This window comes from Perca fluviatilis, chromosome 6 (genome assembly GCF_010015445.1).
Source record: "Perca fluviatilis chromosome 6, GENO_Pfluv_1.0, whole genome shotgun sequence".
Taxonomy (NCBI): domain Eukaryota; kingdom Metazoa; phylum Chordata; class Actinopteri; order Perciformes; family Percidae; genus Perca; species Perca fluviatilis.
The window spans coordinates 2,935,232-2,958,588 of NC_053117.1; the positions used below are offsets into that span (position 1 = coordinate 2,935,232).

Below are 23,357 nucleotides of genomic sequence, written 5' to 3' on the forward strand. Positions count from 1 at the left end.
TGCAAATTATATTATATATATATATATATATATATAATATAATTTTCAAGTCACCAACTGTTAGGCTATAAGTTGAATTTCATTGAACAAACCACCCAATGAAAAGTATTTTTTCAAAAATAAAAAACTCAAAATGCACTGTTCCAAATTATTATTCACAACAGAGTTTCAAAACATTTTATAGGTTGTAAAGAACTGAAAATGGTAAATGCTGAATTTGCAGCATTAGGAGGTCATATTAACTGAAATCAAAAGCTATTTCAATCAAAAACATCTGAACAGGACCAGTTACATGAAGAGATCTGTGGCTGATTCAGATCACACATGCTTTGTGCAGATAAAGGCATAATGAGGAAGGTTTCTGCCAGACAAATTCATTTGATTAAGAGAGCAGCTGCTAAAATGCCATTACAGAGCAGCAAACAGGTATTTGAAGCTGCTGGTCCTGCAAACCTCAAGGTATAGGATCCTCCGGAGGCTTGCAGTTGTGCGTAAACCCACTATTCTGCCACCCCTAACCAATGCTCACAAGCAGAAATGGTTGCAGTGGGCCCAGAAATACATGAAGACTAATTTTCAGTCTTGTTTACTGATGAGTGCCGTGCAACCCTGGATGGTCCAGATGGATGGAGTAGTGGATGGTTGGTGGATGGCCACCATGTCCCAATAAGGTTGTAATGTCACCAAAGAGGTGGCGGAGTCATGTTTTGGGCTGGAATCACGGGGAGAGAGCTGGTAGGCCCCTTTAGGGTCCCTGAAGGTGTGAAAATGACCTCGGCAAAGTATGTAGTGTTCTGACTGACCACTTTCTTCCATGGTACAAAAAGAAGAACCGAGCCTTCCGTAGAATCATCTTCATGCATGACAATGTGCCATCTCATGCTGCAAAGAAGTGCAAGATGTGTTTGATTGAAATATGTTTTGATTTCAGTAAATATAACCTCCTAATGCTGCCATTTCAGCAAATTACCATTTTCAGTTCTTTACAACCTATAAAATGTTTTGAAACTCTGTTGTGCATAATAATTTGGAACAGTGCATTTTGAGTTTTTTATTTAAAAACAAATACAGTTCATTGGGTGGTTTGTTCAATGAAATTCGACTTGAAAATGATATTATATATATTATATCATTTGCATAGACTATTTAGGAAAATCAGTGTAAAATATTATTTGCATAATAATTTGGAACACTGTATGTTTTTGCAATATGAGCTTTTTCTGATCAGACAAGGTGAGGTTAGATTTAGGTATGGAAACTACGTGGTTCAGGTTAGGGAAAGATCCTGGCCTGGGTTAGAAAGCTACTTGGTTCAGATAAGGAAGGTTGCAAGAAACCAACGCTGACCAACGGACTCCACCATGTACCTTGATAGAACATGAAGCAGATTTTTGATTTGCGTGAATTTGACCCATAACAGCTAATAGCGACTAAGACGTTAGCTGTATCTAGCACGGTGTGCTCTCCTTCTCTTAAATCTGTACATTTACAGTACAAGCTTGCAGATCAACTGAAACCATTCAGTGGGGTCCATTTGTGGGGTCTGTAACAGCCATACTACTTAATCTTTTCTTCAGAGACACAAAAGTCAAAATGGCTGTCTTTTATTTTTTATCTATATAGGGCCGGACGTCCTGTGTTTTAAACCAATGTAAATTCTGCTTTTTGTTCAGTTGTCTGACTGTGAGCATGATTTTCAATAAACTAAACTTGTTTTAGTAATTTCAAGGATTGTCTCATGAGAAAACAACGCACATTTTATAAAAACAGGACTAGAACTAATAGAAGTTCAATTAAGGCTATATTCATATGCTGAAAACATTTTTTTTTTTTGTGTCAAGCGAGCACCTTCCCAGCTGCTGCTACACATTTACCTGCCATGTTTTATCTGAGGAATAAGTGTTGTGCCGCTGTAAGCTTTCATCAGATTCTCAGTCACAGCTCAAGAGATTAGACAGCAGCAGGCACATTTCATTTACCACAACTGTTCACCAACGCTGCTTCCAGAAAACTTACACAATATAGTTCCAGACCCCAAAGCCACGAAGTCAATTGGGGAGAGTTGTGCACTCGTGTAAATGGGAACGCTGGCTGATGAGCACGGGTGGAGATTAGAATGACACGATTTCACCAAATGTCAATTAAGAACAGCACAAATTAGGCAATGTTAGCGGGTGGCTGGTGATACTTTACATTCAAATGTCATGGTACCTTTATAAAATGCAACACCTGTGAATAATCTACCAAACAGTATAGTAGACATTTGCTCCTTGTTGACATTAACATTAGAAACATTGAAATGCTGCTTACATGTAAATGCATCTGTGGTTAAAGAATGAGTAGCCTACTTTTACTTTTGATGCAGTTTTTTCTGATATACTTAGGCTATGTACTTTTACTTATATACAGGGCTTTTAATTGTAGTATGTTTTACACACTGGTACTGTACTTTGACTTAAGTAAAGCATTGACATACTTCCACTACTGCCTTGGAACTAAACCAGGATGTTGTGGGGCTACTCCAAATATTTAGACAGGACTGGTAATTCAAAAATGTCCTGTTGTTTGTTTTCCCAACAAAAACTATCATAAAGATAATTGCTGATTGCACAGAAGAACATGTCGACCATAATGGTATCAAAATGGGCTTATAAAACCGTGACAATATTGAGGATTAACTGTAAAGTAAAATATGACCTGTTCATGTATTAAATATTCCAACAGCGATTTGTTGCTTGACAACTGAGGATCAACTGTAAGATTACTTAGGGACTCAAGTGTCCACACCTCCTCGCATCCAGTAAACACTCATGTAATGAGCCGTACCATGCCGTGCGGGGCTCAGCAGGCAGCAGGCCTTTTATGGTCTCCGTTTCCTTCCTGGAGCTCAGTGTGAGGCAGAGAGCAGAGCAGAACAGCTCAGTCCGTTCATCAGCGCTCCATCCCCGGTCCGTCCTCCAGCAGCGCTGCGCTCTGCGCCCCGCCGGACCGTTTGGACCTGCAGGAGGATGTAACATAGGACAGCTTTCCAGTTGGATCCGGATGCGTTTCCCTCGGCGCTCAGTCTGTGGCATGGTCTGCGCTTTCTCTCCTGGCTCGTTTCCCCTTCAGCATGGGAACTGCGGTGTCCAAAAGGAAGAATCTGAGGAGCGATGCGATATCTTCCGTGGCCGCAAAAGTTAGGTGAGTGTCCGGAGAATGTGCTCGAGAGGAGTCGGCGATGCTTGTAGACACATTATAGTAACAATAGAAGTAGAGACGCTGCTCTTATTGCCACATATAGAGTCCTGTTTGCGCAGCTCCTTTTTGAGTTTCACTAATCTTAAATCGAAATGCTTTTTTTTTTTTTTCTTCTCTCCGAAGATTATTTTATTATTTATTTTATTTTTTATTTTATTTTATTATTTTATTAGTAATAAAGTATGAATTGTGCAAAACATCTTCCTGACGTTGAAGATGGGATTGCACTCCTTTCGTCTCAAAGCAAACCTTTTATAAGCTCTTTCACTCCTTTTTTAAATTAATATGCACTTTACGTTTGGGTCAATTTAGCCATGCATGTGTCCGCATTATAACCTTAAAATGATGATTATACTTTTAAATGACATATATGATAGGCTATTGAGATGAGAAAAAGCATGTCGCGCTGCAACCAGCTGAAAGCTGAACGTTGTTTAGTCTGACATCTTTGTAAAGTCAAGGTTTTGGGGTTTGGACTGTGAAAAAGAACTAGACCTTTGAAAATATCACATTGGACTCTGGGAACCTCAGATGGATATCTTTTTAGATCTAAAGATGATTTATCTGCAGACTAATCCATAGCAGAAGAATCATTAGTAAGGCTGTCCCTAACGATTATTTTTGTCATCCATTAATCCAACGATTAATTTGCATATTATTCTAAAGATTCTTTAACTGAATTTTGGATAATTAGTATGTGTACCTAAGTACTTGACATAACTTCAAATGGCTATGACATGGATTCATTTCATCACTGGAGTAATATGCAGTTAAGATAATTACTGGCAAATGTATTTTTGGATCAGTGTGGGGCAAGAAAAATACCAGGAAATGAGTCGGGGGGAAATGCAACGCTACCAAGCCACGGCCGAGAGTGCACCTCTGGAAAAAATGACTAAAAACTACACGGCGCGGCGACCCACGTCGGTGGCTAACTTTTCCTGCATACTCCGAAGACATCGATGAATCGTCCCGGCCCTAATCATTAGTTGCAGCATTTTATCACATTTAAAATGTTCTGAACTACACCGTATATGATTATGACATGAGGAAAAGCTTTGTCCTGCTGTTTTATGTATTTTCTTGGCTTCAGTGACAGGGCCATCTACAAACGTACGGCTGGGCTCACTGGACTTTGACATAATCTAATGACATTTAACTGTGAATGCATGAGTCATGCCATGAAAGGTCTTTGTGTCATGGGTGTCAGATCAGGCTGTTTTCGGTCCGAAGGCTGCCGGATGACTAAGTTCTTTGGTTGGAGATGTGGTCTGTCTCGCCCACTCGCTGACCTCAGAAGCCACAACGCAGACCACTGAAACACTTCTGCTCTCGGTCATATGTGCATACACCTTCATTCTGATTCTGTGCACAGCTACTCGCCAGTAAAACAAACTTACATATGCTTAAGCGCACAACATATGACCTTTCCATCTACTTTCACAGTCCGCACTACACTCCCTTATGCACACATTCCCCAACTCTATTTGTCTCTGTCTTCCTTTTGCTGTTTATCTGTTTATCACCTCGCTCCCTGCTTTTTGTCACCTCGCAGGCTTAACTCTCCATAAATCGCGGCCAGCTTCCCAGACACACATGTGGACCGTTTCCGAGGTGACTGTGCTTGAACACATTTCCCGCTCTATCAGCGATGGTGAGCCACACTCCAGTTGACAAGGAGTTTAATGGCTCTCAGCGAACAATAGCACTTCCCCTGAATCCTGTCTGAGCAGAGCCGGGATCAGTCGTGTGTCTAGATCTGATCTGAGTTTATCTGTTGTGCAGTCAATGCACACTGAATGAATGAACGTGCAGTTTCACCTCTAACACATCTAACTCCATGTCTTTGTATTTGGGGGAGTGTGAATAATAATGCAGTGGAGGGAGTATACTTTAAGTAAGCTGGTTTAATAGGATGCTCTTGTCTCCGCACTCCTTTTGACCCTGTACCTTACACAGTCTAACCTGACTCCGCCAGATAGATTGCTTCGCATTTGCTCGGCATATCCATCTGGGAACTTTCTGTTGGAGAACTTTTGGGAAGGGGCGAAAATACTGGTTAGCTGATTGGATAAACCATCTGTCTATTGGGCTGGGCGATATGGCCTAAAAAGAAAATCCCAGATTTAAAAAAAGAAAATCCGATTTAAGATTTAAATCGATTTTTTTCTCCCTCTGTTTAAAATCAATCTGCAGATGACAAAGAAATTGTTCAAAACAAGTTTTATTTTGTTTTGACTCATACACACACATGGGGCATGTACTATTATGATTATTCATGCCAATTTTGTGGAAATAAAAATTGGTTTGAGGTTTTCTTTTGGGGGGGGGGGGGGCTATATATTCAACAACAAAACGGATGCGTGAGATAAGCTGTACAGGGGTTGCTGAGTAACGTACGTTAACATCCCGTGGTCTCTTGAATGTAGCATACCTGTAGCAAGCTCCTTCGTAGCGATAAAAACAAACCTCGAAGCGGAGCTCCGTGCTACACAGCGGCGATTGAAAGTTGTTTAAGCCGCTACAGACCTCTGTCACAGCTCGGTTGTATCAGTGGCATTTAGTAGATGTGTTGAGCCGCAAAAGAATTCCTCAACACCGCCTCTGGTGCTCCTTCAGGTCAGCTGTAGCTGGTGGTTCAGTTACCGAGAATAGGTGACTCTCAGTTGGGGACAGAGCACCGCGAGCGGCCGGTCATTTCGGCGGAGATTACGGATAAGTAAGTAATGAAACGACTGGTTAAGAAAATAATTAAAGTGATGGTTCGGAGTAATTTCACCCTAGGGTCCTTTGCACCATGATCTCGAGCCAAACACCCCCCCAGAAGCTTTTTTCACCTGGGTCGAACATTGGGAGCGTTAGCGTAGCGTAGCGTTATCAGCTGAATAGCTTAGCGCAGGGGCTAATGGATCCGAAGTGTCTCTTAACATTACCCCACTAATAATGCCCGAAATGATACCAAACGTCTACAGTAGTACAAATAGGTTATGCACTCATAAAACGATGGATTGTAAAATTTGTAAGTACACCAGAAGTTTATGTAAATAACACTTGCCTGCTGGCTTCTGCTCTCTGCTGCTGCTGCTGCTGCTGTTACTACCGGGCAGTAAGAGTGTAGGGACATCTACAAATTACAACACCGAAAGAGATGCAACAAAAATATTTATTAATTTAATGATTAAATAAGGTAATGTCTCCAAACTTACCTCAATTATTACTTGTCTCCTGCTAGTTATACTACAGCACTTACTTTAAAAAATAAGTTAAATTAAAAATATTTTTGTTGCATCTCTTTCGGTGTTGTAATTTTTAAACGGTCCTAAGCACTCGTCTTTAACAGCAACAACAACAGCAGAGAGCAGAAGCCAGCAGGCAAGTGTTATTTACATAACCTTCTGGTGTACTTACAAACTTTACAATCTATCGTTTAGTGGTGCATAACTCTATATATACTAATGTAGACCTTTGGTATCATTTCGCGAGGGTATTAGTAGGGGTAATGTTAAGAGACACTTCAGATCCATTAGCCTCTGGCTATGCTATTCAGCTATACGACGCTAATCTCTCCCAATGTTCGACAAATAAGAATGGGGTTGTGTTTGGCTCAAGGTCATGGTGCAAAGGACCCTAGGGTGAAATTACTCCGAACCATCACTTTAATGTTAGTCCCTGTCGCTGCCATGTTGTTTGTGTATCTCTATGGCAAACGCGCGGGGGGAGGGATGAGCCCGTTCGGAGCTACGGGAGCCCAGAGGGGAGCGTCGGCGGATGTTAAGGAGAAAATCGATTTTTCATTTAAATCCACGTTGACTACACATTTGAGTTAATCGATAAAATCGATTTATCGCCCAGCCCTATCTGTCTATCACCACCTATGTTGGTAATGGACGGGCCAAATCAACCAGTCAGATCAAACTCTTGCCGAAACCAGTCGGGAGAAGAGCAAAAACATCTTTTCCTCCGAGAAAAGCCTCCAGTGCCGTTTTTTGCTCTTCTTTCAACGAAGGAATACTTTCTAAATTGGATAAACTTGTACAATATCTACGCTCATCTCATCCGTGGAAGCTGCCATGTTGTTTAGACTGAACAGTCGCTTCTCATTGCATCACACCTAAACCCACCTCAAAACCGACGCTGGTCGGTCGTTTGGCGAGCGGCTCCAAATCTTCTCTATCTCAAGATGCCAGACTGATCTGCGAGTAGAAAACTGGAGCTCACCAGATCAGGACGGTCTCACGAGGCTAACACAGTGTCACTCCGTGAACTGTTTCCCCTGACAACACTGCAGCGATGAGTAACCAGCACTTGGTAATATAGCTGCAGGTTGACTGCGGAAAACCACTAAAATGCAAATTTTAGTTTTTCATCCAAAGTAAATTATGTGTGAAAAAATGGTTTATAAACTGGATTTTCAAAAAAGATAGATTTATAAATACACAGTACCATCTAGACTCCAGAAGATAATTTCCATGTCCATGATGAAACAGAAGGGAGAGTGGCCAAGCTAGATCAAGTTTAACAACTAGAAAAATGGATCTCAGTGCTACCTTTGACACTGATGAGGTAAGAAAATACATATTCATAAACGTTGACGGACCACAGCCTTATTATTATGAACCTTCTGGGCCTCCAAGCGACCGGCAACAGACAAAAATAAGGAGAAATCACAGAGCCAGCAGTGAGAAATGAAGCTATAGGGTAAGAGGAGAAGCAGTTGGTCAGGTGTCTCAATGATTGGCTGGCATCGGCTAAAGACACCTAAAGGGATATGTTTTCCTGATGTGAAGGACAGAGGTTGTTGTATGCTGTATACAGTTTGTTAAACTCCTAGAGGCAAAGTTGTGATTTGTGATATTGGCCTATATAAATAAAACTGATTTGAATACGTTATGTGATGTCAGCGGATACAGAAAAGCTTTTTCTTCACTGTTGTTTTCCTCTGAATTTCTGCCTTTAAAACATATGAAATCATATATTTCCTTTCAAATCATAATTTTCATGAAAGCTGAAGTGTAAACTCAAAACTAAACTCAACCTACACGTTACCGTTTAATCTTGTTTATCCAGAAGAAAAGTCTCTCTCTGTTATGTTTGTAATAAATTATATAATAATATTTGAATATTTAATGCTCAAATGCAGCCTATTATAAATATGTACTACACTACTCAGGCCTATGCATTGTCAATGGCACTATAAGCATGTGGTTGTTGTTACACGTTCTGTCCACTAGAGGGACTTCCAACATCAGCCTGGCTCTGTTGTAAAGGCTAATGATCGGTTAGCATAATGACATCATGTTAGAAAGCACAGCCGAAACCATTTGTCATAAACTAAGTAACAATACTGTTAGCCACGATGCTAACAGCATTGATAACTAAGCCAATCAGTGCTGTCACTGCTATTTTAGTGATTTATAAGCCACCTGTTTCTTGCAGATTGTCACTGAGAATCCAGCTGTTAGAAGGTAACATATGAAGTGGAAGCTAACTCCGACAGCTGTAGCGCAGCTAACATTAACTTTATCTGTCTCCACGAAGCTCCCAACTAAGCTCCTATAACTCGTGAAGCAGTTAGAAAACCAGAACGAGATAACTAATGATAACATAACATTAACATTATTGGCTCGGTGGATGTTGATTTTAAAGTAATGTTAAAACTATTTCCCATCCTTCCGATTTCCAGCTGAAGCCTGTCACTCCCCCCTGTACTAACATTAGTCTGTACGTAACGTTAGCTCACAATGCCTTGTGTTTCTCACTCCTGTAACTTATCGTTCATTGGATGTAACATGAGAAGAGGGAGATTAGCTAACGTTAGCCAACCTATTTATAAAAAAAAATAAATAAAAAATTTCAGCATCAGAATAGCATTGATTCTTTTTACTATACAAATTATATTTGACTTTTGTTCCAACAGCCCTAGTGTACATGTGGTCTGCGGTAGAGAATTATGGCTGCATTGACTCCTGAACAGCAGGGAGCTCTCTGTCGGGAGAAAGCACTGTTCCATCGTTACTCTCATCTCTTTGCTTTGCAAACATGAGTGTGCTGTGCAGTGTTCAATGACGACTCCTTGCAGGCTTTCAGAGTATTCATCAAGATAGTTGGGGTTGGAATCTTTAAATAATTACCCCCGGGCTGTTGACAGCATGTGACTTTGTGTTTGCCTTTGGAAATTGGTCAGGAATCAGGTGTGAAGCAGGCCTGCCTTGCTGCTGTGTATCCCATTATTGCTCTCTGGCTTAATATTGTCATTAACCTGAAAATAAACATGGAATTCATAACTTTCAGTACAGCCAGGCCATCCGGCTATTTCCCATTATGTATTTGTTGGCAGAGATGGGCTCGTCCAGGAGAATGAGGGTAGGCGTCTCAGAAATGGGATGTAAAAGGATGATGCCAAGATAAATCTGCATTTTAAAATGGGCTGATTTTAAATCCATTGTGTCTTTTTCATGTTGGTCCACTGTTTCTGTTTTAATACAGCTAAGGATTGTGCAAAGGTTAACTGTGTGTTTAATGTCTTCATTTCTAAGGGAAGTTGGGGCAAAACAATATTCTTTCATGCACTGTGCTTGAAGCACAGTGATGGCCCAAATGTCCTCCCTGTCCCGTTTATGACAAATCTTTGTACAACACCACACCAAAAACCACATAATAAAAAAGATTACAACCACTTTAGAGCTACTGTTGCCTTTAATATTTCAAGAATATGTGAGTCACTTTTCAAAGGAATTGCACAACAGCTTTCAGACATTAATAGATTCCGCTTCAGTAAAAATGTGATTTCATGGCCTCTTTCCCACAAGACCGTGCGACCAGCAGCAACCCGGTCCTCACCGCTGCACAGATTAGCTCACACACAGACCTGAAATACACAAACATGCCCAGGACCTATTCATGCACAAATGGAGAGATGTCAGAGTGAGTGGGCTGCCAGTGCTGGACCAGCGCCCTGAGCGGTTGGGGGGTGGGTACGGTTCCTTGCTCAAGGAGGTGAACTGGCATCTCTCCAGCTACCAATCCACACTCTGTACTTTGGTCCATACCCCTGTACATACCAAAGTACAGAGTCCTACGGACTGAGCTACTGCCACCCCCAGTAAGTAAGGTGGGCTAATCAGCCCAGTATGCCCAGGAATTACATTTACTTTACAGTTGGGATATAAAGAGTTCTGAAGTTATCTTCCTTCTTCATTACTCCATCCACTTTCTGCAATGCACCACAGCAAAACTACCACCATCATGACAGGTACAGTACAGAACAGTATGTACTTAACAGTGTTCTCAGGGTCGAATTATGTAATATTACACAAGAGGGTGTGATTTAACTCCATTAGGCCGGCCACACACTGGCTGCGTGGCGTGAGCGTGGCGTTTCTGTTGCGTGTCAGTTGCGTGGCGGCTGCGTGGATTTTTCTATGTCTTTACACACCAGAAACGTGTCTGACGCGGCGCTGCTGCTGCTAGCTTTGTCTGGACACATGGATGTTTCCCATTAATTTACTGCACTCAAGCAGTAGTATACTTCATGTTAAACATAAATATATACTGATGTGGACGTACTTGTTGTATAATGCTTCATTTCGTTTTCTCTGGTGTGCTTACTGTAGTGTAATCTTCATTAACAGCATTTCAAATTTCACAACTTTTAATTGTTTTTATGGCCATTTCATTCCTTATTCGATAGCCAGCAGGAAATGAGTGGAGAGGGATCAAAAACAATACACAACAAATCTTACCATCTGGACGTGCCCTATCCCTTCCCCTAGACCCCTGGGTGCACTGGTCTTCTGATTTCACTACAATAATGAATCCGTAAGTAAAAAGGATACCGTTTTCTTCCTGGCCCTTCTCATGGCCTTTTTGAAAATATATTTTTGTCTAAAAACCTTTTAGTATCACTCAGCTTGGTGAAGACAAGTCTGTCTGCCTGCTGTCCCTTTAGCTCCTCAGTGGGTTGTGCTGTTGACAGGACAGTTCCTGACAGTGATGCTCAGAGTTGGTGTGAATTGAAAGGATCAACGTTTGAGTAGCACTTACATGGTGCTTATGTCTTGTGTCTGATGTGAATTCCCAGTGTGACCATGGAGGTCAGGCTGGCGAATGGGCATGCAGGGAGTTCAACTTTTAATGCAAGACTAGAGTTTGTGTCCCGACACCGATTTGCAAACATTGTTCACTGTTTTTAACAGTAACCACAATCTGTACCACAACAACGGCAGTGAAAGCTTGTTGACGGCGCGAGTAATCTAGTTTTAGAGCAGATGTCAAAAAACATGTTTAGTGAGAAGATGATACAGGTTTTCTTCAATTTCTTCTTTCTTTTCTGCAATAATCTGAAAAGTGTGTATGTGTGTGTGAGTTCTGTGTAGGGGGTTTGGAAGCATCCTGAAACTTTAGTTGATGATGAGGTTGGGAAAGTGAGTTTTGAAAGCTACAAACTTATAACCTGCCCACCCTCCAAAGAAATATATAATGGCCATTTACTACTAAAGGGCAATAAACATTGTAGGTAGTGTCCCTTTGATAAAAGCCAACATCAGCCCAACAGACAGGTCTCCCACTATCTGTGCCTGAGGCTGCCCCTGATTCAACCAATAACCTGCCTCCAATATCCCTCCCTCTCTACAGGGCTGATGTGTGGTGAGGGTCTGGCGTCGTAAGGCTGCCGTGCATCACCCAGGTGGGTGCTACACATTGGTGATGGTAGAGAGTAGCTTGGAGTAGAGTCGGGGCTTCCTTGCGTCGAAAGGAGCCAGCTGAGATGGTTCGAGCATCTGGTAAGGCTGCCCCCAGGATGCTTCCCTAGGGAGGTGTTCCAGGCATGTCCAGCTGGAAGGAGGCCTCGGGGAAGAGCCAGGTATAGGACCTCGCGATCCCCCAGTCAGAGCTGGTGAGTGTACCTCGGGAAAGAGAAGTTTGCGGTCCCCTGCTGGAGGGGCTGCCCCCTTGATAATCGGAGTGTATGGGGATTGCGCTCATAGCCTTTCCGACTCCGGGCAGAAAAAAAGGTTAAACCATGGTTGAGCACATGGTCAACCAGTCCTTCCAGAAAAACGCAGAGTTTTTTTGTGATTGTTGTGGGCAAAAATCCTTGATTATGCGGCACGTTTTCTTAAAAAATGCGATGGACAATGTGGGATATTTATGCAATTTTATGCAACTATGGAACTTGCAAAAAATTTGGGAACTGGCAAAAATTGCGGGAACTTGCAAAAACTGCGGTTTGATGAAAAAGAGAAGAAAAAGTGATTCCCCCAACACCCTGCTTTTTTTTAAACTTAATTTCCAAAAGTAGTTTACAGATATTTAGTCATTGCAATAAATAAACAAATAAGATAAAACAATATATACAAATAATATAATATTAAAGTAAAAATAAAAGTAATAGTCTAAACAGAGGGAAATAAAAGATACAAAAGAGACAGACTTTCAAAAATCGTTAATAATATAGACAGCAGGAGCACTTAAACAAAGAAATTTGAGTAGACATCAGATATTAAGATAGCTTTCTTATTGGATACCAACTTAAGAGACTCAAAGTACATGTCAAATTCAACCTCCAACACCTGCTTTACGATGATGTTCACGTCGCGTAATTACGGGAAAATGGCTAGTCTTGTGTGAAATAAACGCAACATTTTTTCAACTTTCTGCTAAGATATCTGTGACTTTTTTGCAAAGAAAATGCGGGGATTATGAAATCATGCAAGCACTGCATATTTTGCGTGGAAATCTGCAATTTATGCGGCAAAAGTGCGGCATATTTGAAAAAATGCGACCCCCCTGCATGAATATGCGGACTTTGGCTGATTATGCATTGAATTATGCAATTGCATAATCGCGTTTTTCTGGAGGGACTGGTCAACCAAAGTGGCCTGAATCTCATCAGAGGTCAAGGCTGTCCTTGGACTTGCTACTCCTCCCCCTCTTCCTCCCACTCCCCTTAAATGCCTCGCTCTCTGCTGTTGGCATCAATTGCTCTGGAACAGAGGAGCTCCCTTGTGGCCCTTTGATTGCTAAAGCTCTGATTGCTAATTGAAAAATTGAGTGACATGTGTTTTCCCATGTGAGGAGTCAGAGTGGACAGTAGGAACATTACATTTAGTATTTTGAATGGCTGTGTGTTGCATGTTAATATGAGATGTTATTATTAGCATGGTGCCAAATGTAGAGAATTGTGTGGAGTGTTTTGAAAAATTGTGGTTTAGAGCTGCAGTCAGCGTGTAAAGGAGGACATGTTGGAATTTAGTAGAATGGCATCAGGGGTTTGGCACATGAGTTAGTACCAGTGTTACTGTTGTGAAAAACTATAAGTCTTTATGTCTAATACAAAAGGAAATGAGACTCAAATTGCACTTCTCCCTAATCACATGTCTCTGTTTATTTTCCTTATGAATATTTCTGGGTTTGACAGCCTCAATGGCCAGAGAGAGAATATTGTTGCTCAATTATGCAACTTAAGATCTATAGCTTCTAGATAAGCGAGATGTAACGTATGATTCAGTGCCATATTTTCCTTTAATATCGACAGATGTCCCTAACTTTGGTTTTGGTTCTGGAAGGTTCTTCATTTATAACACCTAATCTCACTACCCTCTCCCTGTTTTAAACCTTTATGTGACTTTTGTCCACGTTTTCCTTTTCTTCTCCTCTCCCACTCCGCTTTACAGATTTCACTTTTCCTCTTTCCATTATATTTTGTTCAATAGTCTAGAGGGCAAAGCCAGTTGGTTTTAATAACAGCAACTATGTGGGCTATAATGACTCCCTGATAATGATAGAAGCAGGCAGGTGAGCAGTAAGATGGCCGGCAGTCTTCCCCCTTGATCTGACTAATTATGGTCTGTATCACTGATCACCACCAGTAAGCGGTTGGAACATGGAAGGCACACCTAAATGTAGCTGCAAAAACAGCTGAAAAAACTATAATTTGGTTCCACCAGGTGTCTTTCTGCAGAAAGAGATCGCTATCTATCTAGCTATCATCTGATGCACCTCCATCTCCAATTATCCCATAGCCTGTAAACATTCACCCTTTAGTTAATGTTCCCTTGCCTAAGGGAGTAGAAAAACTGTGAAGGCCAATCATTTACCAGGGAGGCAGGATGGTGTGCAGCAACTTCAACCACTGGGGCTGCTCTGTTTCCAGTTGTAGCCTTCTGCATGTCCACTCCTTTTGCAGCGGTGATCACGTGATAATTACCTGCCCACAGTGTTGGGAAGGATACTTTCAAAACGTATTTCGTTACAGAATACAGAATACATGCCCACAAATGTAATTTGTACCGTATTCCGTTACGTTACTCAATCTGAGTAACGTATTCTGAATACTTGGATTACTTCAGGATTACTTCCACATTGAATTGCGTTTTATAAGTGTAGGAATGCGGCCATCACATCCAGCTTACTAAACAGGCCTATAATGGTGTGCTCTTTTTATTCCAACTAGCTGAATGTGTACCTGAACAAGCAGATAGATTATTGTATTGGTAGTCCCGAACTGCATACTACAAAAATCTAACCGCAGTCTTGCTACCACGAGCTAATTTTAGCTAACGTTAGCTAGCATGTCAAACGGGGCTGTCAGTCTTTAAACGGCTCTGGAGCTAGTAAATCAGCACGTAGGAGAATGTAAAGTCGCACGTCAACGTTAAAATAGCAAGGTGACCAGTAAAACTACAGCAGACGACTACTCCTGGCTAATTAAAAAAATAGTATACTTTAAGATGCTTCTTCAGGTTGGAGGTGGAGTAATTTGGACGCTGAAAGCAGGTTGGTTGCTGGCAAGCAGAGGCTGCACTACACAGTTATATTTCATTCTCCCTGTTCGTTCTTTAATGTGAAATGCTGTTTGAATTTCCAAGATAGAAACTTATTCCTGCCCTGGCTCTGTCGTGCCGGTTCCGACTCCATTGTGACTGATCACGCAAATAGCTATTTTTTTCGATTTCATATCGGGGCTTCTGGAAAATGCATGGAGTTGCCTTAATTTAGTCAGAGTGAATAAACTCGTGAAACAGAGAAGTATCGTCATGTAATCCATTGATTTCAACAATGTAACTGTATTCTAAATACCAACTATTTAAATTGTAACTGTAACGGAATACAGTTACTCATAATTTGTATTCTGAATACGTAACGCCGTTACATGTATTCCGTTACTCCCCAACACTGCCTGCCCACATAATCCAACCATACCGAGTGATCAACCTGGGGAATGACTAGCACAGAACCTGGCACACCTATAAAGATCAAAGTCCTTGCCACCGCTCTGCAAAATCATTCAGATGGAGAGTTTGTTGACTTTCTTATCAATGGCTTCACAAATGGTTTCCATTCGGTCATTGACATCCTTCCCAACACTTCCCACTTCTGCAGCAACCTTCAGTCTGCGCTTGCAGAACCTCACACAGCCGACACTTTGTTAGCCAAATAACTAATGGAAGGACTCATGAAATGTCATTTTGACAAGGCTATTTTTTTGTGTTTTTGTATTAGCCCAATTGGTGTAGCTACCCATAAATACTCTGGGAAAAAGAGGCTAATAATAGACCTGTCCTCCCCTCAAGGCTCACACATTCCAAGCGTAAACCATTTCTCTATGCAATATGCAACTATCAACCACGCCATCACCCTCATCCGTATTGCAGGCCATGGAGCTTGGCTTTCTAAAGCAGACATCACCCGCGCATTCAAAGTCTTGTCCATCTATTCAGACTTTTGTCGTTTCTTCAGAGTTTGCTGGAAATGAGCAATTAGTTTTTTTACCCCTCACCTTCGGCTGCAAGAGCAGTCCCAAGATCTTTGACTTTCTCTCTGTGCTGTGTTTGAGCCTAACAAACAATCATAAACTCCCTCAAACATTCCATCTTCTGGACCATTTTCTCTTAAGCCCGAGACACACCAAGCCGATAATCGGCCGTTGGACAGTCTGGCGAGGTCAGTGACTCGAGTCTGTTCGGTGTGTTCCATGCCGTTGTCTGTCCGAGGGGCCGTCGGCCTTCATTTCGGCCGATTTGACATGTATAATTGGCGGGGTGGGCACTGCCAGCAGTCGGACTCAAGTGACCCATCTGATTGGTAGAGTGCTAACCTGGAAACGGGGAGCGGAATGAGTGTGACTAGAGTCTCTCAAAATCTGACGAAAATCTTTTAAACTGTCTTTGAGAAAACCCGAGAAACCAGACCCATGTGGCGTGTTCGTCCAATCAGCTGCCGGTTTTCATTTTTGGGCGACAATACAGATTAGCGTGCTGTTATGGAGACGTATTACGTCTCGTCGCTTTGGTGTGTTCCGAGACTCACAAATGCATCACAGGATGCCATCCTTAACAGCCTCACCCCAAGCACTCTCCTAGCCTACCTAACAAGCTGGAATTGCTTCAAGGCATATCACTCCTCATACCAGCTACAGTTTCGCAGCAATTTCATCACCCACGCTCTTGCCATTCAGAAATCAGGTCCTCCACAATCCAGACCTACTTGGCAGGTATCAATTTCTTCTTCAAATTAGTCACCGGCCTCCACTTTTGCTTCTACCTCCCATTTCCACATCACTATGTTACTCAAATGCTTACAAAAATAGGAACCTGCTCTCACAGCAAAATGCTTGGCACTCACTGCTTACCTTCTCAGACTCTGCATCCCCTTCGATCAGGCTACATATCTCCTATGGTTAACTTTACCTTAGAATACATGTTCTTGTTTGCTTTTTTCAGCTTCCTGAGGGGCTCTTAATTTGCCCTGACTTCATCCACCTACAACCCTTCTCATCATCCCAGTCTATCTGACCTCATATTCACGGTCCTGAGAAGTAAAACTGACCAACTGGGAGTTTCCTTCCCTACCTAGTCCTTTTCAACTTCTATCTCAGCCCATACGAGCCACTGACCAAATACCTGAACTTCAGGTACACTGAGTATCAACACAACATCCACTCTTCCTCACTGAAAATTGGAAAATGGCCACTTGATTCTGGTTCCAGAAGCATTTTCAGAAAGTCCTCCACCTGTCAGGCATCTCATCTAAACACTATTCAAGCCATTCGTTCTGCATCGATACAGAGCCCTGGCTGCATCAGAGCAGCCAGACAGGGCATCTCAGACCAAACATATCGCTCTTTTATCCACAATAATCTTAACAACCTCCGTCAAGCTCAAACACAAATCAGTACAATTCATTCTCACACTTTGGGGGTCTGAAATCAGATTGGGTGAAAGCACCTGAGATTGAACCCCCACACTGAGCCTAACTCCACCCGGTCTCCAGTACATCCTCCTGGACCAACCAACCAGACGACATCCCCTTTTCAATCTCATCCCCCATCTATTCCTATGTTCACATTCAATATTATCAAGCATTCATTAGGTCTTCAAACGACATGTTGTGGCGTGGTCCTTGCTAGTGATTGATTTCTTTAGTAATAAGGCTCATGCTACATTATCTCTCAACCTTATATTAGGGCTGGACAATAATTCCATATTACCATATACCATTTAGAATCATAGAGCTGTGGAAAGGCTGCAGAAACCATAGCAACTCCACCCCCCACCACACCACTCCTACACACGCACACACATGCACACGCCTGTTTGTGCAAAAGACACACAACACACACACACACAGACAGACAGAACTATCACCACCGGGCTTAATGCACTAAAGACTGTGTCATGACTTGTTCATTGAAGAAGAAGACTACTATAGAATACTTTATTAATCCCACAATGGAAAAATACATTTCATCAGTTACTGTATATTATGGGTAGGAATTTGTATGAGTGAGGTGTGTATGTGTGTCTGTTTGTGTGTGAGTGTGCATATATTTTATTTCTTATTTTAATGCTGCAAATTTGATTGATCCAACATAGTTTTGTTGTATAATATATGCAATGACAATAAAGATCCATCTTTCTATTTAACATCAACTTCATCTGGTGTCTAAATGAAGGACTCAGAGGAACTTGCTAAGTTTAATTTAAAGGCCCATGAAGAGTTTGATAAAGCAAAGTTCATTGCTTAAAGCAGCCGTGCAGTGGAATTGAAGACTTGATGAGACATTTCCATAGGAATGGAAAAAAGTCTTCAAGAGTAAACAAGGACTGAACTTACAGTAGTTCAGTCCTTGTTTGCTTTCGTGTTTTGACTTTCCTTTTCTCTCAGCATAGCAGATGGAATATTTTGTGAAAGTAAGCAGATAGATCAGGAATGCATTTTCCCAGGACCCTCCTCCTCCTCCTCCTCCTCCTCCTCCTCCTTCTCCTTCTCCTCGCAGCAGGCAGCATATAGGCCACAGCAACAACATAGCAATTCCCTTTTAACACTGCCACCCAAAGAGTCAAGCCTGTGTCCATGTTCGTGGCCTACTTCCCTGCTCCACACAGTCTGACCATGTGGGAGTGTGTGTGTGTGTGTGTGTGTGTGTGGGTGTGCATGCGCACGTGTGTGTGTGTGTGTGTGTGGGTGTGCATGCGCACGTGTGTGTGTGTGTGTGTGTGTGTGTGCAGATAGCAGGAATGCCATGTCGGAGTGAGTGGGAGGAGAGTGATTATATAGGCTTTACTGCTTCTCTATAGCTGTGTGTGGCATATACTGTATCTTATATGATGTGTTTATAATGAATAGGTGGGTCTTTCAGCAGCTAAATCTGTATCTGAATATAAAACAAAATATTACATACTGTAGTACAGCAGCTGGTTATTACTTACCTTGTGTGATTAACACTGAACAATGAAGAGGCTTGGTGGTCATTATTCAAAGATAAGTTGAACTGAAATTCGGTTGCTCCTCAGTTTTTGTATAAGGAAATATAAACTAATTAGAGCCTCATTTATGAGTCAAATCCCTTGCAACCTGTGTACAAACCCAGTGTACAGTTCCTGCAGATATAAAGGATGATTGGCCCCATTATGTGCTGAAGTAGGTGTTGAATAAATGGAGCGAGCCGAGGTCTGAATGCTGTTGGCCCTTTCAGAGGTGGTACATGGAATGAACCTAATGAGCCGGATGGTTTGTTACATAGAACCATTGGAAACTGTTGGAGAAAGGGCACTTTCATTTAAATTGGTGTTTTTGAAATGGAGTCTGACACAGTCACTCCACATAAAAAGAGAAGAATGGGGGCAGAACAGCATCACTGATCAGTTTGAAGTTAATACTCTCTGTCTAGCTCAGCTAAAAACACGGATCTGCATCATGTTACCGTGGCGATGACTACCTAGCCTGTTTGTAACCGGCTACCGACAACGTGATCTTCACCTGTTCAACTGACTTTACCAGATAGTCTATGACTGCTGTTTGCATGGACTCCCGGTGTGTGCTGCTCAGAGTGAACAGGGGAAACACTGGAATGGATATTTGGCGTTATTATAAATGAATAGGAAACAGGAAAACTGATGTATGAAACTGCCATCTAGATTCATTTATTAATTGAAGGTGCTTTTGTTTTAGTTCAAAAAGGGTTTGATACTCCAGAACTTGGATTTAGTTTTGATTTATTTGTCATACATACATGAAACCTGGCTAAAGGTAGCAGCAGTGCTGAGAGAATGATCTGAGAAACATTAGTCCTCTCATTATGTGTTACATACTAAAAAGAGTCTTGCCACATAGATATTCTGCACAACATGCCAGTGTACAGCAATGTTCCAATATGTCAGCTTTCATAACGTGTAAACGTGCCTGCATTTATTTCTTGGCTTTATGGCTGGCACATGTGATGTCCCAGTCTCCTATAGGACCTTAGTTGTGCAGGGGAGGCAAGCTGTAGCTTCAAGCTGTCACTACACTGTATATAAGAACAAGCTGTTACAGAGTGTGGAGTCAGCACACTCTTACAGACTGCTGTGGCGGTGTAATCTACCTGACTGGTAGCATGTATGGCAGTCACTCATGAAAAGGCCTCGCTGATAAAAAGCTGGGGCAGACTGTTTATGTGGAGAGAATCATGACTCTCTGTGAGTAACTTCTCTGTGTTTGACCATAGCAGCTGTGCTGAATGACTCAGGCCTAAATGCTGCACTTGTTTTGTCTCTACAGAGCAGCCAGAGCATTTGGAGAATGTCTGTCCAATACCAATCCAGAGAACTGCAACGGAGCAGGTAGGGGAAACATTAAAATCATTATCTAACATAACACTGAACACCAACAAGGGACAGCAAAACCAGGAGTCTAACATAGTCCTACACCATCCAGTATCACGACGGACAGAATGACGGACAAATGTTAACCGACTACAGCGAGCAGAGATGAGCTGTGATGGTGTATTATCAACTTGTTTGTGGATGAGGGTTGCCTTTTCAGAATTTAAAAATGGTACTTGAACAGAAAGTGGCACAGCTCCAGCCATCTCGGTTGTTTTTCAAAAGTGCCTCCAAGTAACCCTCTTTCCTAAACTAGTGTCATCATGGCGGTGAGTGAAGACCCTCTCTAAAAAAATGCTGTAGGATCGAAGGGTCGAGCCAAGTCTCTGTGAAATCTAGAAGGTTAGAGTTGTTAGTGTGGCGTTACCCTTTTTTTTTTTTTTTTTTTTTTTCAGAAGAAAATTACGTAGTAGGACCCTGAGAAAATTTTTGGTAGATATTACTGCAGTTGTGACAGTGAGATGCAGAGGGCATTTGCCTTTAGACTTCTCATGTTACAAATGTTACAATTATTTCTGTCATTTATAGAGCTTCTAGTCCATCAACCCAGAGCCACTGTCAGTATTTTATCAGGAAAAATGGTTATTGCTGTCAATTTTTACTCTGCTGAAGTAGTAGTAGCAGGGACTTTCATTCAGCCTGTTATCATGAACCATATTGACATATAGCTACGAAAAGTTAAGCACTGTTATTTGTGGGTCATAAAACCGCTTTCAGACTAGGTCTGAACTTGACTAGGTGTCTGAACATAATTGTCGTCGCCGTATGACGCTCACTCATTGTCACTGTATTTTCCACCGAAACTACAAGCAGCTCGCATTGCCCTTTACCCGGCTCAAAGTCACATTTTATCTGGTAACTACTCCTAACTACCGCTGATATGAAAAAGCTCTTTAGCTGGTGACACAGAGCTCTCTTGCTGCTAAACACAACCAGCAACATTACCTCAATGACCCTGCAGGATGAAGGGGCCAAAGCCCCTCATGCAGTGCTTAATTTGTAAAGTAGAAGGTCCCGGAGCGCAGAGGGGGGGTGGATCCGGCGACTCAAAACGGGGGCTGGAGGTAACGGAACAAAAGAAATGACACGTAGCCTACGTAGCTTCTCCTGTGACACAGGAGGTGCTGGATCCAATAAAAAGGTTCCGGATCCAACGTCGGAGGTTCCGGAACATGTTCCTGCGAATTAAGCCCTGCCCTCATGCATTGTACAAGCGTATCCTGCTCTTTTCTATCACTCAGCCACCTCTCTGCTTTCCCTTCTCCTTCTCCCGAAAGCTTTGCTGGCTCACACATATTTACCATTCTGCTGCCAAAGCAATACATGTATAAAGTACAGACCACATGATTTATTGTTACTTCTCTCCATTTCCTGTATTTTTCATTCCCCTTTATCGCCAGATCATCTATTGTCTGACACCTTCCCCAACCAGAACTGCGACTCTCCAGCCGTCATCCGCTTACATAACAATCTGACACCACAGAGCCGCTGTTTACCCATATCTGAACCCAAAAAGTCCAGCCAATCCAATCCCAGTGCTCATCTCCAGTCTCCGCCTCAGCTTAACACCCTCCAGGCACCTTTGGGCCTCTCCAAACGTCAACTCTTGGTTGAGCGCAGCCTCTCCATAGAGGACAGACCAGGTGCCAGGGGCCCAGAGGGGAGCGTGGTGGTGAAGCCAGCCAGGGTGTATACAATCACCAGGGAAGGAGGGATGACCCTGGCGGGCCATGGCAGCGAGGAGAGCCTGGAACTGGAGGTGCTGAAGCCTCTGTCCCAGGCTCCTGCCTCTGCTCACCACAACCTGTCCTGCACCAGCCAGCCGTCCGCCACAGACGCCTGCAGTAGCCATCACCGTAGTAGCCATCACCGCAGCAACTATCACCATGCCCACCAACATCACGGAGGCCAACCGCCATCATCACAGCCACTTCAGAGCTCGGGGAGCGCCAACAACATCCGGGACTGGGGGATGAGGAGAGGGGGGTCGCGGGACGACTATACCCCAGACTGCGTGGCCTGCATTCGGGCTCCGTGTCAAAGCCAGCGCTCCCTAGACCTGGATACCTCACCGCAGGATGGAAGGAAGCCCCGCAAGAAACTGGAGAGGATGTACAGCGAGGACAGAGCGTCTACTGATGACAGGGGTAAAGACAGATGGATGGGAATACATACAAGTATATATATATATATATATATATATATTATATATATATATGCAGAGATTTATGAAAAGGCTAAACTATAGAAATGCAGCCGCTTAAAATCCTAGAAATAAAATGGAGAGAAAGGCCATTCGAATCCCTGCCATTTTTATGTGTACTGTTGCCATGGCAGTGGACATGGACAAACGAGCAGTGGAGTAGTAAAATTACGAGGCAGAGAGCCAGCCGCTACACAAAGCACATCACTATCACCAGATGAGTGACAACTTTCTTCGGCTTGTTTTCTGTGACCGGTGGGGCGTGGGGGGGCACAGCGGCATGCTGCATTGGTTACAGAAAATGAGCCAAACAGCGGGCTGGGTCTTACGGTCCGCTGACCCGCTGGCGCTGCGCCTAATTGTCCCCCCTTGTCCAGAGGACGTCTCTCGAGCTTCTTCGTGCCGTTCTCCTCCCAGCAGGCTGCGACACACTTTACTTGACATGTTTTGTCACCAGGAGAACTAACATCAAGCGCTGTCTTTTTTTATACGAATCAAATGACCACAGAAAACAGTTGAATGGCCTTTCTATCATTTTTATTTCTATGCTTACAAAATGGAATCTGATGGAAAAGGGAGGCTGTTCTAAAGTTTAGGAGCTACAACTGCAAAAGCATTGTGGCCTCTGCAGGGGCGGAGAGGGGAATCAAACAGTTTTTGGCTGTTTCAGAGAGGCCACAATGCAGGCAGCATTTGTAAAAGATTAGGAACTGTCATTGATTAGTTATAACCATCAGACTGCGTTAACACACACTAACATTTTAGCC

General features: G+C 42.6%; 1 protein-coding gene across 4 annotated transcripts in view; it reads left to right on the forward strand.

The window, feature by feature from the left end:
* Positions 1-2,797: 2,797 nt before the first annotated feature.
* The window catches only part of nsmfb (NMDA receptor synaptonuclear signaling and neuronal migration factor b), a 55,010-nt gene continuing 34,450 nt past the window's right edge, over positions 2,798-23,357 (forward strand). For all 4 annotated transcript variants that reach the window (XM_039804432.1, XM_039804429.1, XM_039804430.1 and 1 more), the window contains exons 1-3: positions 2,798-3,183; positions 20,284-20,345; positions 21,788-22,534. In XM_039804432.1, coding sequence (XP_039660366.1) covers positions 3,113-3,183; positions 20,284-20,345; positions 21,788-22,534 — 880 coding nt within the window. In that variant the 5' untranslated portion in view covers positions 2,798-3,112. The remainder of the gene's footprint in view (positions 3,184-20,283; positions 20,346-21,787; positions 22,535-23,357) is intronic.